At 37.7% G+C, this 16129-nt stretch overlaps 2 protein-coding genes across 7 annotated transcripts in view; both read right to left on the bottom strand.

The window, feature by feature from the left end:
• Positions 1-16129, bottom strand: part of PDE7A (phosphodiesterase 7A) — a 123771-nt gene that overhangs the window by 91906 nt on the left and 15736 nt on the right. The window lies entirely within an intron of this gene.
• On the bottom strand, positions 4729-7282 carry LOC100052391 (pre-mRNA-splicing regulator WTAP). Its single transcript, XM_070222209.1, is given in 2 exon segments — positions 4729-6153; positions 6746-7282. Coding segments are annotated over 2 exon segments (1191 nt in total). The 5' UTR covers positions 7197-7282; the 3' UTR covers positions 4729-5413.

Here is a 16129-nt window from a genome sequence, read left to right as displayed (position 1 = left end):
GCCTTAAAAGGGAAAAAGTGATACATTTCACTAAATAAAATATAAAACTACTACACACAAAAAATTACCATAAAAGTCAAAAGAGATTATATAAAACATTAGCAATATTGTTATAAGACCATCTTTTCTAATATTGAAATATTACTCTTGTAATACAATAAGATATTTTATGTATTTTTACAAATATAAATGCCATTAAAATAAAAATATGCATAGTATTACTTACAATTACAGAGAAGCAAAACAAACCTAATGAGACAGTTTTTATTTTAACCTATCACATTAGCAAGGATTAAAAAGATCGATAATACCTCAGCAACGTGCGGGTGCGGAGATGATATAAGAAAGAAACAACAGGTATCCTGTGTTATTCAAACCTTCTCTATCCAACTCAGGAACCAGACAGGCTAAATTTTCAAATGAACCCCTCAGTATCCAGACTGTCCCTACTCTGGCCATCCAAATCTCAAGAACTAAACAGATTTGGATAAAACCACATCTCTCACTATTCAAACTCACTGTACAAACTCTCACTGTGCTAATTCAAGAAAACATCTGGACAACAAGGAATACACTGTGAAAGTGTATAGAGAGTTCTGTAGTGAGAATGTAAATTGATGTAACCCTTTTAGAGACGTCAAAATGGTAAATGCACATAGCTTTTAACCCAAGTTCTTTCCTTCTAGAAACGTATACCATGGAAATACTCATATGAGAATGTAAAGATAAATGCACAGGATATTCACTGCAGCACTGTTTACGAGAGCCACAAAAAAACAGCCTAAATATCTTGACTGGCAGGGATCTGACTAAATTACAGTACATCCATACAATGGAATTCATGAGTTCCTAGTTTTCCAAAAATGACTGATACTGGGAAAAGAGCACTTAGTGAATTCTCTTAAACTAAGGGCCAAAATGGTATTGTAAACACTGGATAATTGACTTTCAAGATTTTGACTTAAAAAATAAAAATATAAAAACAGGCTTAAGTTATCTTCATTTTAACAAGATTTAAGTTATAACTTCAACTATATACAAATTCTTAGAATAAAAAAAGAATCAACTGTGGACTTTATTTTTTAGTGTAATCTTTTCAACAAAATTGTATGATAAATCAATATAACACGTCCTTCATGTTCTTCTCTTTGGGGACAATCAATCACAACGATCTTCTTTTCAAAAATATTGAATGGATTCATCCATTTTCCTAAGTGCCTCTCATTAATCATTTGCATCAAAAGTCACTGTAATCAAATCAGGCTCCCTTAAAAGCATCTAGTATGTCATCATCCTTGATAATTTTCTCTTCTTCAACTGTCAGTCTGTCAAGAGCTTTCAGTTCTTTACCCATGAACTTCATAAAAACCTGCATGCTTTGCGAGATGCAATTTTCGTTTGCAACTGATTTTGTTGTATTTGACCAATAAAAATGCTAACAAAGGATCAGTAGCAATATTTGAGTGGGAACTAATTTTAAAAATGGTGTTTTATGACTAAAACTTTTTTCTTCCAATGACCGCTCTAGTAACACAGATACTAAGCAATCATTAAAAGAGAAAGATATATCTACTATACTGATTCGAAGACAATTAAGATGTATGTACTTACAGAACAATATGTATAACACGATTCTATTTGCTTAAAAAAGATTTTCATATGTATACATATAATATATATCAAGAGATTGATATGTGAACAAATTTTCAGGAAAAGCACTCAAACTATAAACATTGCTCGTCTCTGGGGAATTGGTAAGGAGCTGTTTCCTTTAACTGTATTTTATATCCTTCTGAATTATTTAACTTTACCACAAGCAGGTATTACTCTTACGAAGATGATGATGTAACTAAGTTTTAAATTAAGCACATAATAACGATAGATAATCCATTACTCCAGCTTCCAGGAATTTAGACTGAGCCCTAACTTACAGAAGTCATTAAATTTAGAAATCTCAAACGCTAACTAATTAAAAACCTTTTCAAAGACATTCTCATGCAACACTCAATTACCCTAATAATTTTTTTCCAAATGTAATTACTTTAGACAAAACTTTTATGCCATTATCCTTTAGAGATAAATAGGAACACTAGGTTTTAATGTAATGAAGTAAATTATTTAATGTAATAATGAATCAAAAAATTCACTGATTATGTTTCAGATTCCACATTGCAACTAACCTTCACAAAACTACCACTTCTTGAGTTTTGGGATCATATCAAAGAAAAATATCCACAATTGCATGGAAAAACTACTAGATTACACCTCCCTTTTCTAACTACATCTGAGCGGGGCCAGATTTTCTTCATACACTTCAGCTAAAGCAACATATTGCAACAAGTTCAATGTAGAGGCCTACATGAGAACCCAGCTGTCTTCTATTAAGCCAGACACTAATGAGATTTGAAAAGTGTAAATCAATGCCACTCTCCTAACTTTTTTGCTTTGGAAAATAAACCTTTTTTTCATTAAAAAAAAAAGTTATGTTAACATATAATTGGCATTATTGTTATTTTGAAATGAATAGTATTTGAACTTTTTCTGTTTTATTTTCTAATATAAAAAATATCAGGGGCTGGCCCCGTGGCCGAGTGGTTAAGTTCGCGCGCTCCGCTGCAGGCGGCCCAGTGTTTCGTTAGTTCGAATCCTGGGCGCGGACATGGCACTGCTCATCAGACCACGCTGAGGCAGTATCCCACATGCCACAACTAGAAGAACCTACAACGAAGAATACACAACTATGTACTGGGGGGCTTTGGGGAGAAAAAGGAAAAAATAAAATCTTTAAAAAAAAAAAAAAAATCAATACATAAAACTTACATAAACAAAAGCTTTTTGGAGTCTTCAGTTACTTTTCAGAGTGGAAAGGAGTCCTGAAAGCAAAAATTTTGAGATCCTATAGACCAAAAGGCAAACAGCTGTGAACAATGCTTATAACTAGGATGAATAAACTATAACATGGTGGGGATGAGGGGAAATGAAATGTTACAGATATGAAATTTGTTTTTAGATAAAATTCAATGCCTTTTTAAAAAGGTAAGAAATGAGAAAACATGCATTTAAAGTTTTTGTATTAACCTACATGTTTACATTTCCCGTGTCTTCATTTCTTCCTGTGTATTTGAGTTACCACCTGGTGTCATCTCCTGACAACCTTAAGAACTAGTTTTAGTATTTCTTGTAAGACAGGTGGGCTTGCTACAAATTCTCTCAGTCTTTACATAAGAAGGTACTTATTTCACCTTCATTTTTGGGTATTTTTGCTAAATATAGAGTTATTCATAGACAGTTTTCTCTTTCAGCACTTTGGATATGTCATCCCACTGCCTTCTGGCCTCCACTGTTTCTGATGAGAAGGCAGCCATTAATCACACTGATGCTTCCCTGTATGTAAAGTTATTTTTCTCCTGCTGCTTTGAAGATTTTCTCTGTCTTTCAACAGATTGCTCATGCTGTGCCTAGGCATGGGTCTCTTTGTATTTATCTCACTGAGTTCACTGAGCTTCTCGATGTGTAGTTTAAAGTTCTTCACCAAATTTAGAAAGTTTTCCCAAAAGCTATTAACTGCATCTTTCTTTTGGGACTCCCATCACACATATATTGTATGCATCATGTTTTCCACAGATCCCTGAAGCTCTCTCCATTTTTCTTCAATCATTTTTCTCTGTTTTTCAGACTGAACCATATCTATTGGCTTGTCTTTAAAGCCACTGATTCTTTTCATTGGCATCTCAAAACTGCTATTGAACCCCTCTAATGAATTATTCATTTCAGGTACTATATTCCTCAAGTCTAGAATTTCCACTTGATTTTTTTTAACTTTTTACTTTGGAATAAAGGTACATTCATTTACAGAAAAGTTGCAAAGATAGTACAGAGTTCCTGTATATGCTTCACCCAGTTTCTCCTAATGTTAATATCTTACATAGTCATGGTACACTTGTCAAATGTAAGAAATTAACATTGGAACAAAACTATAAAATATAGACTTTATTCAGATTTCACCACTTTCCCACTAATGTCCTTTTTCTGTTTCAGGATCCAGTGCAGGATATCACACTGCATTTAGTCATCATGTGCCCTCGGTCTCCTCTGATCTATAGTAATTTCTCAGTTTTTGCTGTTCTTGTAGAAGGATCCCGAGTTGCACTTTGTCTGTTGTTTTCTCATGATCATACAGGTTAAAAGTGTCAGGAAAGAACACAACAGAGGAGAAGTACCCACTTAGGACACTGTCTCAAAGGGTGGTTCTTTTTTTCTTTTTTTTTTTCTGTTTGTTCTCATTTTTAATAATTTCTATACCTTTACTGAGAATATCCATTTATTGATTTATTGTTGTTATACTTTCCTTTAATTATTTAAACATGGTTCCCTTTAGTTCTTTTAACCTATTTATTATAGTTGATTTGATGTCTTTACTAAATCGAACATTTGGGGACATTCATATAATTTTTTTGGACTGCTTTTCTTCCCGAACACGAGTCACACTTTCCTGTTTCCTTACATGGCTCGTAATTTTCTTGTTGTTAAACCAAGGGATTTTAGACAATACATTGTAGCAACTCTAGATTCTGATTCTTTTCCTCCTTAAGGCGTTGTTGCTGTTTTGTTGACTTCTTTTGTTTTTGTTTAGTATCACGCCTGGACCGAATATGTGAAATCTGTCTCCCCGTGGTATGCAATCACTGATATCTTTGATCAGTTCTGTTTTTTAAAAATATATTCTTGTTTTTATTTTTATTTTTATTTTTTTTTTTACAATAAAAATCTTTATTTAGGTTTGGTCAGTACAGGTAAGATATACTGGAGTCACAGAGCAATAGGCATTAACAGGATACAACAGTTCATAAAAACTGAGTAACTATGCACACAAATTTCTTAAACATTCAGTCACCTAAAGAGAAAATGCACAGATGTATGGTGGAAAAAACTGTATCTAACACTGAAACTACTAGAGGACTCCATCAACAAGTCCAACTTTTAGTGATAAAACTACTGTACTGGGCAAACTTGGCAGTCATACACCCACATCTACTCTAACAAGTCTGAATGGTGCGCGAGTCTAAGAGAACAGCACGAGTAGGATGCCCGTACACAGCACAGGCTCTAGGAGAGACACAGATTTATACAGACATCATCGTGTTATACTTTAAGGAAGGATTTCCATTTACAACTTCACATTAACTCATATAAAAATAACTTGACCCTACACAAAATGTCCTTTTAGCAACATTCAAAGTAATTAACTATTACAATTTCCAAAGTGGCAGAGGTATTGAAGCAAGGAAAAAAAAAAAACAGAAAAAACACACACACCCACAAAAAAGGCAAATTGTGACAAAAGTATGCGTTAATTTTCTGGACAGTATCCTCTCCCAAATTAAATGACACTGTATAAAAATTTGCTGGAATATTACAAAACTGAACCCTGTACATTTACACTTGAGTCCAAGCCATTCTGCACGTGGCGGGAACCCGCAGTTCGGTTACCTTTCCCACTCACCGGCTTCTCCTCGTGAGGGTCGTGGTTGGAGTCTGTGTCATTGGAGTGCTGTGTGAGAGAGTTTTCACTGCCTGTGGGAGAGTCTACACTTTCATAACCCGCACTGAGTTGGTTTACGTAACTACTACCTCCTCTGCCAGTTCTCTCCTCCGAGGTGTTGGAGGCCTTATTACCATTCCCTGGAGAAGAAGGAAAGTCATCTTCGGTTGTGTCCCCCTCCCTGTGAAATCCAGACCCAGACGTCCTCTGCCGGGAGGAACTGCCATTACTTGGTCCATTGGCCAGACGACTGCAGTCTTTACCCGCGGCCTCTGCCTGTCCTACGGGCTCAGAAGATGTAGTCCTGCTGGTACTTGGGGCTGGGGCTTGAGACTACTGCTGTTGGTACTGAGCCAACTGCTGGCGTGTCTCCCTCAGTTGCTGCTGAAGAACTAGAATGGTACTCTGCATACCCTCTACTTCTTCGTCAAGCTGGATGATGAAGTCATTCAGTTCATCCTGACTGCTTTTAAGCTCCTCACTATATTTCTTCTGTAAAGCCAACTCTGCTTCAAGTTGTGCAATACGGCCCTGGGACAGTTGCCTTCCAAGCTCTTGATTCTCCTGGATAAGCATTCGACACTTCGCCATTAACTTTTTGCCTGTTTGGCAAATAAACCCTTTAAATGCAAAATTCACCTCATTGGAGTTTTGACCCAGAAGTTCAACAACAAGCACGAAGTCCACAGTCTTATTGGCAAAACTGCTATACAGTGTCTCTAAGTCACTATGCTCAAGGGTAAGAGCGATGCATATTCCATGTTTACATTTTACTGGAATTTTACATGTTCAACTCATGATTTTAAATCTCTAGGTTTTCATTCCTCCAAACTGTCTGAAGACACAGTGTGCCACAGACTTAAGACTTGTGTTTCTCCCTCTATTTTCTTCAAACAGAAACATTTCTCAAGTGTCTACATGTTCTAGAAGGGGAATTTTTCGGAGGTGGCCACTTCTTCGGAATAGTCCGACGCCACCAGGCCTCTGAAGCAAGGGGAGGGGGAAGAGAAAAAAGCTGAAACACAAGGTTCATCTGGTAAGTTTTACATTAACCATTACAAGCTGGATAGTAAAAGAATGTGGCTTTTTTGGCTCAAAAAGTCTGAGTCTTGGTGTGGAAACGAGTACTTGGCTGTCCCACCACAGCTTTCCCGTAGTGGGACTGTCAGGGAAGTCTTGACTGGGGAGTATGATTTGTTTACCTATCAGGCGTAAACTTCCAGGCACTCAGTTCATTTTGGGCTTGTTCCAGTTTGTCTTTAGTCTCTTCCAGTTCACCTTTCATTTTTAGGAAAAACAAGTTGATCGCTGGGTCTACCATTGTTGATCTCAGTTGGGCAATGCTAGGCTGCTGGACTTGCATGAGGTACTGAATCTGAGTAGTACACTCTTGCATCTCTTGTTCCTTGGTTGCTAGTCGCATTACAAGGATGTTTTCCCTGCGTGCAGACTCTTGCTGTTGTTGCTTTAGTTTTTCTTCAGACTCCCTTAAGCCAGTTACATCATTAGAGTTAAGATCTGTGTACTTGCCCTCCAAAGCTTGCACATATGCTTCATACTGTTTCCATCTTAGAATTAACTCATCTCGTGCCATAACTTTGAAGTCTGTTTCACTCAGTCGAACCTTTTTGGGAAGAGGCTCCTCGTTGGTCATCTTGAATCCGCCGAGTCGCCCCCCAGATGCGGCCGCGCCGCCGGGCCCCGCCGCGGGGAGGAAAGGCCTCTTGTTTTTATTTTTAAAGCTGGCTTGCTAGGGTTGCCCCTTTGCATAACTTAGTGGTCAACTTGTGATTAGAAAGAGGATATGCTCAAACACCTCGAAACAGTAAGGGCTCCCACCTCTGCCAATGGATCTGTGTAGAAGGAGGGGAGCTCACTCGAAGTTCGGTCTGTTGTCAGGTTTGTCCCAGGTTATCTTCCCATAGGGCCCTTTCAAGTCTCCTAGGTACATGCATGCAACTTCAGGGTCCGTCAAAAGTATGCGAAGACCGTGGGCCTTCTCAGGTCTTTCCTGTGCTTACGTGCAGCCTCATCCAGTAACATATTTGCCCCAAACAGTACTGCACGCCTCGGCTATTTGAGTTGAGCCCTGGCCCTCCCTTGCACCTCTGAAAATTCACATCCACAGACAATGTTTCCGGGCATCACATACCACTCCAAAGAGCTGAGCCCCCTTCAAGCTGAGGTTTTTATGGCCTGCTTCTGGCTGGCAGAACCTCCATGCCAACCGAGCTGGGACAGAGTGGAGTGGGATGTGAGAAGCCCCAAGCTAGAAAGCCACTGATTCCCATTTTTCTTACTCCAAGTTCAACAGCATAACAGTTATCAAAGTTTTAATAACAACTGGCTGTTGGTCAATCTCCAGAGTACCAAAATGGTTGCTTAAAAAAAGTAATGTAGACGGGGGCCAGTCCTGTGGTGTAGTGGTTAAGTTCGGCACACTCTGCTTTGGCAGCCCAGGTTCATGGGCTCGGATCCCATGCGTGGATCTATGCTACTCATCAGCCATGCTGTGGTGGTGACCCACATATAAAGTAGAGGAAAATTAGCTCAGGATGAATCTTTCTCAACAACAAAAAAGTATTGTAGAAACAAAAATTCTACTCAAAAGTTCATACTGTCTGGACCAGTAGCCCAGTTCTATAAAAACCATCCTAAGAAAATACCAAGAAATACCGAGAAAGCTGTGTATGGCACGTGCCTACAATGTTATATCTCCCTTACAGCCTCTCTCACAGCTAGATCTAGCCATGTGACTGAGTTCTCACCAACACAACGTGAGTGGAAGAAATGCCACAACTTCCTGCTCACCTCCTCAATGGCAAATTGTCCTGAACTTCCTCTCTTTCTCCTTCCCACAGGCTGAAGTATTACAACTCAACAGACGACCGTAAGTGGATCCCTGCACTACTTTACAGGATGGAATCACATCACCAGCCTGTTCCTATGTCCAGGCTATTGCAAGATGACAAAATAAAATGTTATTTTATTACTAAGTAACATTATTTTAAAAAGTAATACATTCCAAAAAGCTACAAAATTAAATGTACCCATTCATCACAGCTATCTTAAAATATGTATGTAAACATGGCAAACAGACAAAAATAATGTTATGGTGTTGGGATTATGAATAATTATTCCTTTCCAAACTTTCAATAATATTGTTTAAATTACTTTGATAATTTTAAAAGTTGAAATTGTAGAATTAAATGTTTTGAAACCATTTTTCAGTCTGTTTTTTAAGAATCTTAAAACAGTGAAAAACGGTTTTAAAACAGATTTAAGGAACTTTAATGCTATCCACCATCACACTGGTATAAAACATGAATCCCCTGGCCAATGTTCAAATCCAAGGTGCTTGGTCTGCAAACCAGCCATCATGTTCTTTCTTTAAAAAATGAAATCTAGTCATGTTCCTCAAGGGCACTAACTATCAGCCTTAACCAACCAAGACTGGCTCCATATAACTAAATAAATTTTCTCTATGTTTACAAAAAACTTTTTTGCTTCATCTTTTATATTTGTATTTTTTAGAGAAAACAAAGTCTCAATGTGAGGAGATTTACTGGCACCTGACCAACAAGAAGCTTTACGCCTTCCACACCCTGCAGCTTCCCTCCACCTAAAAATCTGTCTGAAGGAGGATGAGGCTGGCCCAACTATGAAAAGCACAGCTTTTAAGGTTAAAGCTCCAGCCCTAAAAAACAAGAAAATAAAACAGCCCAGCCCAAAGAAAGCAAGAGAGAGCTGCTAAAAACTCTGCTGTCCTCTCATATTTGAAACTATACAACCTCTCTAAAAATGCAGCTAATTTATACAGTTCCTTGATATTTCCAAGCCTCCCAATAATTCAACTTAAGGTCTGAACAGGGGAAATGTACAGAACCCCTTAAAATACAACTACAAATTTGTCTAATTATAAAAAAAAGAGAGAGAGAGAGGTGGCCCTGACTTCCTATAACAAGATGTACCATAAAATATCATCATTTCTAGAACCATGCTGTCCAATGAGAATCCCTAGCCACTTGCGGTTACAGAGTACTTGAGAAGGTGCTGGTCAGAACTGAGATGTGCTCTCCACAAATATATAAAATATATCATCAACATCTTTTTAATATTGGTCATATATTAAATAATATTTTGAATATAGTGGGTTAAATATATTAAAACTAATTTCACCTGTTTCATTTTACTGTTTAAAATGTGGCTACAAGAGGGGCTGGCCCCATGGCCGAGTGGTTAAGTTCGCGTGCTCCGCTGTAGTTGGCCCAGTGTTTCATTGGTTTGAATCCTGGGCGCGGACATGGCACTGCTCATCAAGCCACACTGAGGTGGCATCCCATATGCCACAACTATAAGGTCCCACAATGAAGAATATACAACTATGTACTGGGGGGTTTGGGGAGAAAAAGGAAAAAAATAAAATCTTTAAAAAAAAATGGGGCTACAAGAAAATTCTAAATTACACATGTGACTAGCATTATATTTCTATTGGATACCACCAGTCCAGTCTCTAACAAGCAAAATTTTATAACCATCTTCTTCTGGTTTAGTACTCTCTAGTGCCATTACTTTCATGCTGAAAACAAAGAAGGTGTGTTGATCTAGGGTTATGTCCCACAGGGAACTGACGATAAGGACTGCCTGTAGTCATCTGGTTACTCAACAACAGTGATCTAACCTATTACAAACCAAGGCTCCAGGAGAAATCCAGAGACCTTTGTAGAGTCCTTAAGGGTTGGAAACCTGTCCCTCGTTCTGACCATGCCATTTACCAGCTTTATACCAGGGGATATGAATACTAATACCACTTCAAGAGGCTTTCCAGAAACACTTTAGTCACCAAAGAACTAACAGTGGCCATCTTGAGATGGCATAAGACACTTTAAAACAGAAATGACTGGATGGCATGGCAGGGTGTGAGGTGGCACTGTGGGAAGGGGAAGGAGGACGGAGTGTGACTAGAGCAGAAAGCTGTACTCAGTAGGACTAGGTCACTGACAGGAGACTTCACAAAGATTTGATGCACTTTTTACATTTGCTGAATATCTACTTTGTGTGAAGCACTGGGCTGAACAGAGCTGAATAAACAGTGTCCGCTCTTAAGGAGCCCATGGTCTACTTAAGCTGAAGTCAGGACAGATCAGTGCACAAGATTAACTGATCTAAGAGTGAATCCTGGGCTGTAACCATAAGGACTGACATCAGTGTTGGTTAATAAAGTTAAATCAGTAGACAAAGTGGCTAGTGGACTCAGGAGGCATGGAAGGTTACTGTTAAATGGGAATTCAGGTATTTTAGAGGTACGATGAATGGACTCAAAGAACCCTTTGCACAGTTATGTTTCTGCATGGCCGTGTGTGTGTGTGTGTGTGTGTGTGTGTGTGAAAGAATTCATAGCAATCAAGAGATTCTCTGAGACAGAGGTCTCCAAACTTGTAATGCATTTATCTACTTAGGGATTATATACATATACTTTTATGTACTCTATGCAACATAAATAAAATTAGGATCTAAAACAATAAGATATAGGGTTCTAAAATTTCATTTTCATATATTCAATGGCTCTTCTTGCATAGCCCACCTGCTCTAAGGTGTCCTAACATTTAAAAAAAAAAAAAAAGGAGGGGGGCCAGCTCCGTGGCCAAGTGGTTAAGTTCGTGCGCTCCGCTGCGGCGGCCCAGGGCTCGGATCCTGGGCGTGGACATGGCATCGCTCGTCAGGCCACGTTGAGGTGGCGTCCCACATCCCACAACTAGAAGGACCTGCAACTAAGATATACAACTGTGTACAGGGGGGGTTTGGGGAGATAAAGCAGGAAAAAAAAAAAGATTGGCAACAGTTGTTAGCCCAGGTGCCAATCTTAAAAAAAAAAAAAGGAAATTAAGAAACACCCCTGATGGGGAAATAAAGGGAAAACCTTGACAAAGTTATTAAAACCACACCTCAAATGGAAATGAGTGGAGGCCAACCACAAAAATCTGTGAAGTCACTTCCAGAAAGTTTTTCTCTGAAAATGAATTTGGGGTATTTTCACTGTGAAACAAAGAAAAAATGAAAATGTTCTACGCATTTCAGGTTATCTATATCTTGCTTTTATCTTCAAATTGTCTTCTATGTTAATATTATAAGCCATTAAAAATGCTTTTAAATCTAAGATATAAATTCTCTTTAAAAATTTAAAAGTTTTAGAAAAGCTATCTGAGATGGGTCCTAGTTTCCACTTTTCTTACCATGAAATTTGAAGCATTATCACAAAATTAAAAATATTTGCTTGAGGGGGAGAGACTGCATGTGACCTGCTTCAGCGGTGGGAGTGCTGTGGCAGCATATTCAGAAGTCTCAAGTCGCTCATTTTCAATACACTTTTCCAAGCATAAAAATTTTTTCCTCCAATTCTACATTCTCAGTTCTAGGAAACTATTTATCCTGTCATCCTCTTTTTACCATATATTAAAAATAAAAAGAGGTCATTTGCAATAATTTGTTATTGACAATTAGTCCACACAACTTATTCAAATGAAAAAGATCTTTATCAAATTAATGCCTACTAATATGAAAACAAACAGTTTACATGTGAAAAAATTTAAAATATCAAAAACTTCTATTAATAATAAACTTACTCCCAGGATTAAAACATTAAAGAGACTTAAGACTTATTAAAGATTTAGCATTATAGGTAGAACATCATTTTATTCAAAATGGCAAAAAAATGGAAGTTTGCCACAAATATGACGAAATGTCAATTATCAATATAAAACAATTCCAAAATTGATTTAAAATATACTAAGTTGCTAACACAAAACTAGGCAATGGATAGAGACAAGTCACAGAAGACAGATAGTAGGTAACTAATAATAAACATATATTTCAAGTTTAGTATCAACAATAATTCAAGAAATAGAAACTAAAAATACTGGCGAGGTACAAAAGGTACTCTCCTCATGGAAATATAAATTGCTATCATCTTTCTGGGGAGGACTTTGACAATACACTTTGATCTGGTAATTACATTAGGAAATGATTTCAAAATTTAGAGAAAGATTTATGTATGAAACTGACATCACAATATTTTATTTCTGCACAGAAAAATATTGGACAAAAATGTTCTAAAATGTTAACAGTGGTTATCTCTGGGCGGTAGGACTACAGATGGTGTTTACTTTCTTCTTTATATTTTTTGTATATTCCATGTATTTTATAACAAGTACATACTAATTTTAATCTAAAAAAAACAAGTTACTTTTAGAATTCTTTTTAACAAGTATCACCCAGTTCTTCTTATAGAAACAAATAATACATGCTTGCTATTTCTATTCCAAATGGACAGGGCTCCTATTCTAATTCTGGATTTCTACGTCCCACTCACCAAAAACATCAGCCCCCACACCAGCACAGCAGAGAGGAGCTCTAGTCAGAGAGAGATCTGAGCTCAAATCCTAGAAACACCATTTACAGCAGTGTTACTTTGGGCAACTTGTCTAAACCTCAGTACATTCTTAAACAAGATTACATAAATTCAGAGATTAAGATAGCTTCAATGCCACAGAGGGCAGCTCAGAAAGACGAGGATGGAATTTTAGGGAGAGGGAGTAGGTGGCACTATAAAACGAAACTATAAGAATACAATTTGGGATTCATCCCAGAGTTATGGTGACATATGATCTGATATGATAAGCACAAGATAAAAGAGTAAGTTTCTCTTCATTCTTCTGTACTAAGCACTGCCCATGTTTTGTACACCAGGGACACAGCAGTGAACAGGTTAAACAAGATGCTGCTCCTGACCACACGCTCTACGGTGGCAGGGGTGGGGAGTAAGGCGGCGGTGGAAGCCAGGGAGAGACAGATAAATAACCTGAGTTAGTGGTATGTGCCATAAACGCAAGAGAACAAGGTAAATAAGATAGATAGGGGAAGGGGGGCTATTTTAAATAGAGTGGTCAAGGAAGGTTCCTCTACAAAGAGTGGGCTGAGACTTGAAGGATAAGGAGCCACGGGAAGATATTGAGTCTAAGGGAAGAGTAAGTGCAATGTCAAAGATGGGAACAAACCTGGCATGTTCGCAGACAGCAAGACTACTGTGAAGGAGATGAGGTTGAAAAGTTAGCAGGGATCAGATTATATGGGGCCATATCATGAAAAGAAGTCTGGATTTTATTCCCACTGTGACAAGAACCCATTGATGTTTTCAGCAGGGTGGCATGATCTGCATTTGAAAAATTACTTCCACCAGTCTGTGGAGGGAGCGTTCTACTGATAGAATGCTACTGCAAAAGGCCAAACGTGCCTTGAACTAGGTAGGAGCGACAGCACTGGTGGTGGTCGAATCTAGCAAAATTCCCACAGAGGCTGATCTCAGCTCTATCTTTCAAACCAAGCACAAAGGTGTCTCTCTGTAAAAACTTCCCCGGTTCTCCCAACTCCAATGCACCATCACTGAACTTCAGACATTATCCTAATGAGAACATGTATCAAAGTGTATTGCAATTACGTATTTACATAGCTGTCTTTCCTACTGGACCAAGTACCAAGAAGGAAGGGAGGAAACATGTCTTATTTATCTTTGACACACATAGTAGAGTGCCTGGCACAAAAACAACTGCTCAGTAAATGTCTACTGATTGAAAGATTAAACAAATACATTTAAAACAATCAAAGCCATTTGTATTCGTTTCCTAGGGCTGCTGTAATAAAGTATCACAAACTGGGTAGCTTAAAACAACAGAAACTTATTCTCTCTCAGTTCCAGAGGCTCAGAAGCCCAAAATCAAGGTGTTGGCAGGGTCACACTCCCTCTGACAGCTTTCGGGGAGAACCCTTCCTTGACTCTTAGTTTCTGGTGCATCCCAACCATCCTTGGCATTCCTGGCTTGTAGCTGCATCACTCCAATCTCTGCTCCATCTTCACATGGCCTTCTTCCCTGTGTGCGTCTGTGTCTCTGCATGTCCTCTCCTCTTCTTATAAAAACAGCAGTCATCGGATTTAGGCCTGCCCTAATCCCATATGACCTCATTTTGATTATATCTGCAAAGATCCTTAATTCAAATAAGGTCACATTCTGAAGTTCTGAGTGGACATGAATTTTTGGTGGACAATGTTCAACCCACTACACCATTCGACATCATAATGGATTGCCTTAAAAAATGGTAATCTTCTCATTCCAAAAATGTTCAAGCAAAACCTGAGTAGCCAAAACTGGGATGTTCAACAAGAGATTTATGTATTGCCTTTGTATGCCCTTAAACCTCTTTGGTTTCAGTTTACTCATCTGTATGTGGAGGGGACTAACTTCTAGTCTCACCTGACATTAATGTTCTATGATTCTGAGTCATAAGTTTTCTTGAGAACTTTTTACAATTTATAAATATATTATGCTAATATAGAGAGCTTCAAATATTTGAATAAATTAAATTGCAGCAGAAAGCTTACCTTTTCAGCTCTGAAATAGGCAATATTTTTTGTAAACTATCCACCAGCACATTCACTTCGATTATCTTGATTTTTCCATTAAAAATGTAGTGTATTCCTCCATACATCAAGCCACTATACTTATATTTCAATAAACCACTTTGAATACTTACCATGTGCCAATGAGTAACCCACTTCCGACTTGCCTACTTGGACCTATTATCAGCCAACTAGACCTCAGTTTCTTCATAATTTTAAAATTCTACTTAAATGATATTCTACCTAATTTTAAGATAAGCTATTTTTTTAATCAGGAAGATTTCAAAAAGTAGCTTTATTGATTCTCTGCTTACAAAAATGATATATTTTTGTTTAAAAAAATCACAAAAGTACGAAGAAAGTAAAAATTACCAGAAACCCCACCACCCAAAGATAGCCACCGCGAACATTTTGCTGAGCAACCTTCCAGACATATGTATTCACACAATGGTATATGCAATATCCTCCATGTTTTCATTCAAAAATATGGATGTTATGTAGAAAGTTATATTAATAGGCTAATATACATGCCATTTTGCAAGTAGTTTTTTCCCCGAGTTGTTATGCATACTTTTCCAAGACAAATATGGATAAACAGCATCATTTTATTGGATATATTTTATGCTGAATTAAAATACCATAATTCAACCAATCCTCCAACGACGAGCACTGAAATAACCTACATATCCGTCATTACTAATGTCGCAAACTGTTACCAAAAAAACCTGTGTACACATACCTTAGCAAATTTTTGCAACTGCCCCTTTGGACAAATTCCAGGACTACAGAAAGGGAAGTATTCACATTTAAAATTTTGATTTGTATAGTAAATACCTAATGTCCTCCCAAAAAGTTTAACCAAATGATGCTCCCAACTCCTATATAAGAATATCCACTTTCTCACACTCTGCTAACATTGGATTTTGTCCATCTTTGCCAATATGAAAGTATTTTTCCCTCCTCCAAAAAAACTTTTTTTGTTTTTGCATTTTCTTTATTACTAGTGAAGCTGAACATGTTTTCCTACATTTGCATTTCTTCCTGGAACTGCTTGAGTCTTCTGCCAATTTCCTACTGAGTAGTCTTATTTCTTCTTATAGATCTTGTTTGTATTGCCCTATTAAAAGTAAAGAATC

Source organism: Equus caballus, chromosome 9 (assembly GCF_041296265.1).
Source record: "Equus caballus isolate H_3958 breed thoroughbred chromosome 9, TB-T2T, whole genome shotgun sequence".
In the NCBI taxonomy this organism is placed as follows: Eukaryota; Metazoa; Chordata; class Mammalia; order Perissodactyla; family Equidae; genus Equus; species Equus caballus.
Note: the sequence above shows the minus strand (reverse complement) of the source record. Positions and strands in the feature narration are given on the sequence as shown.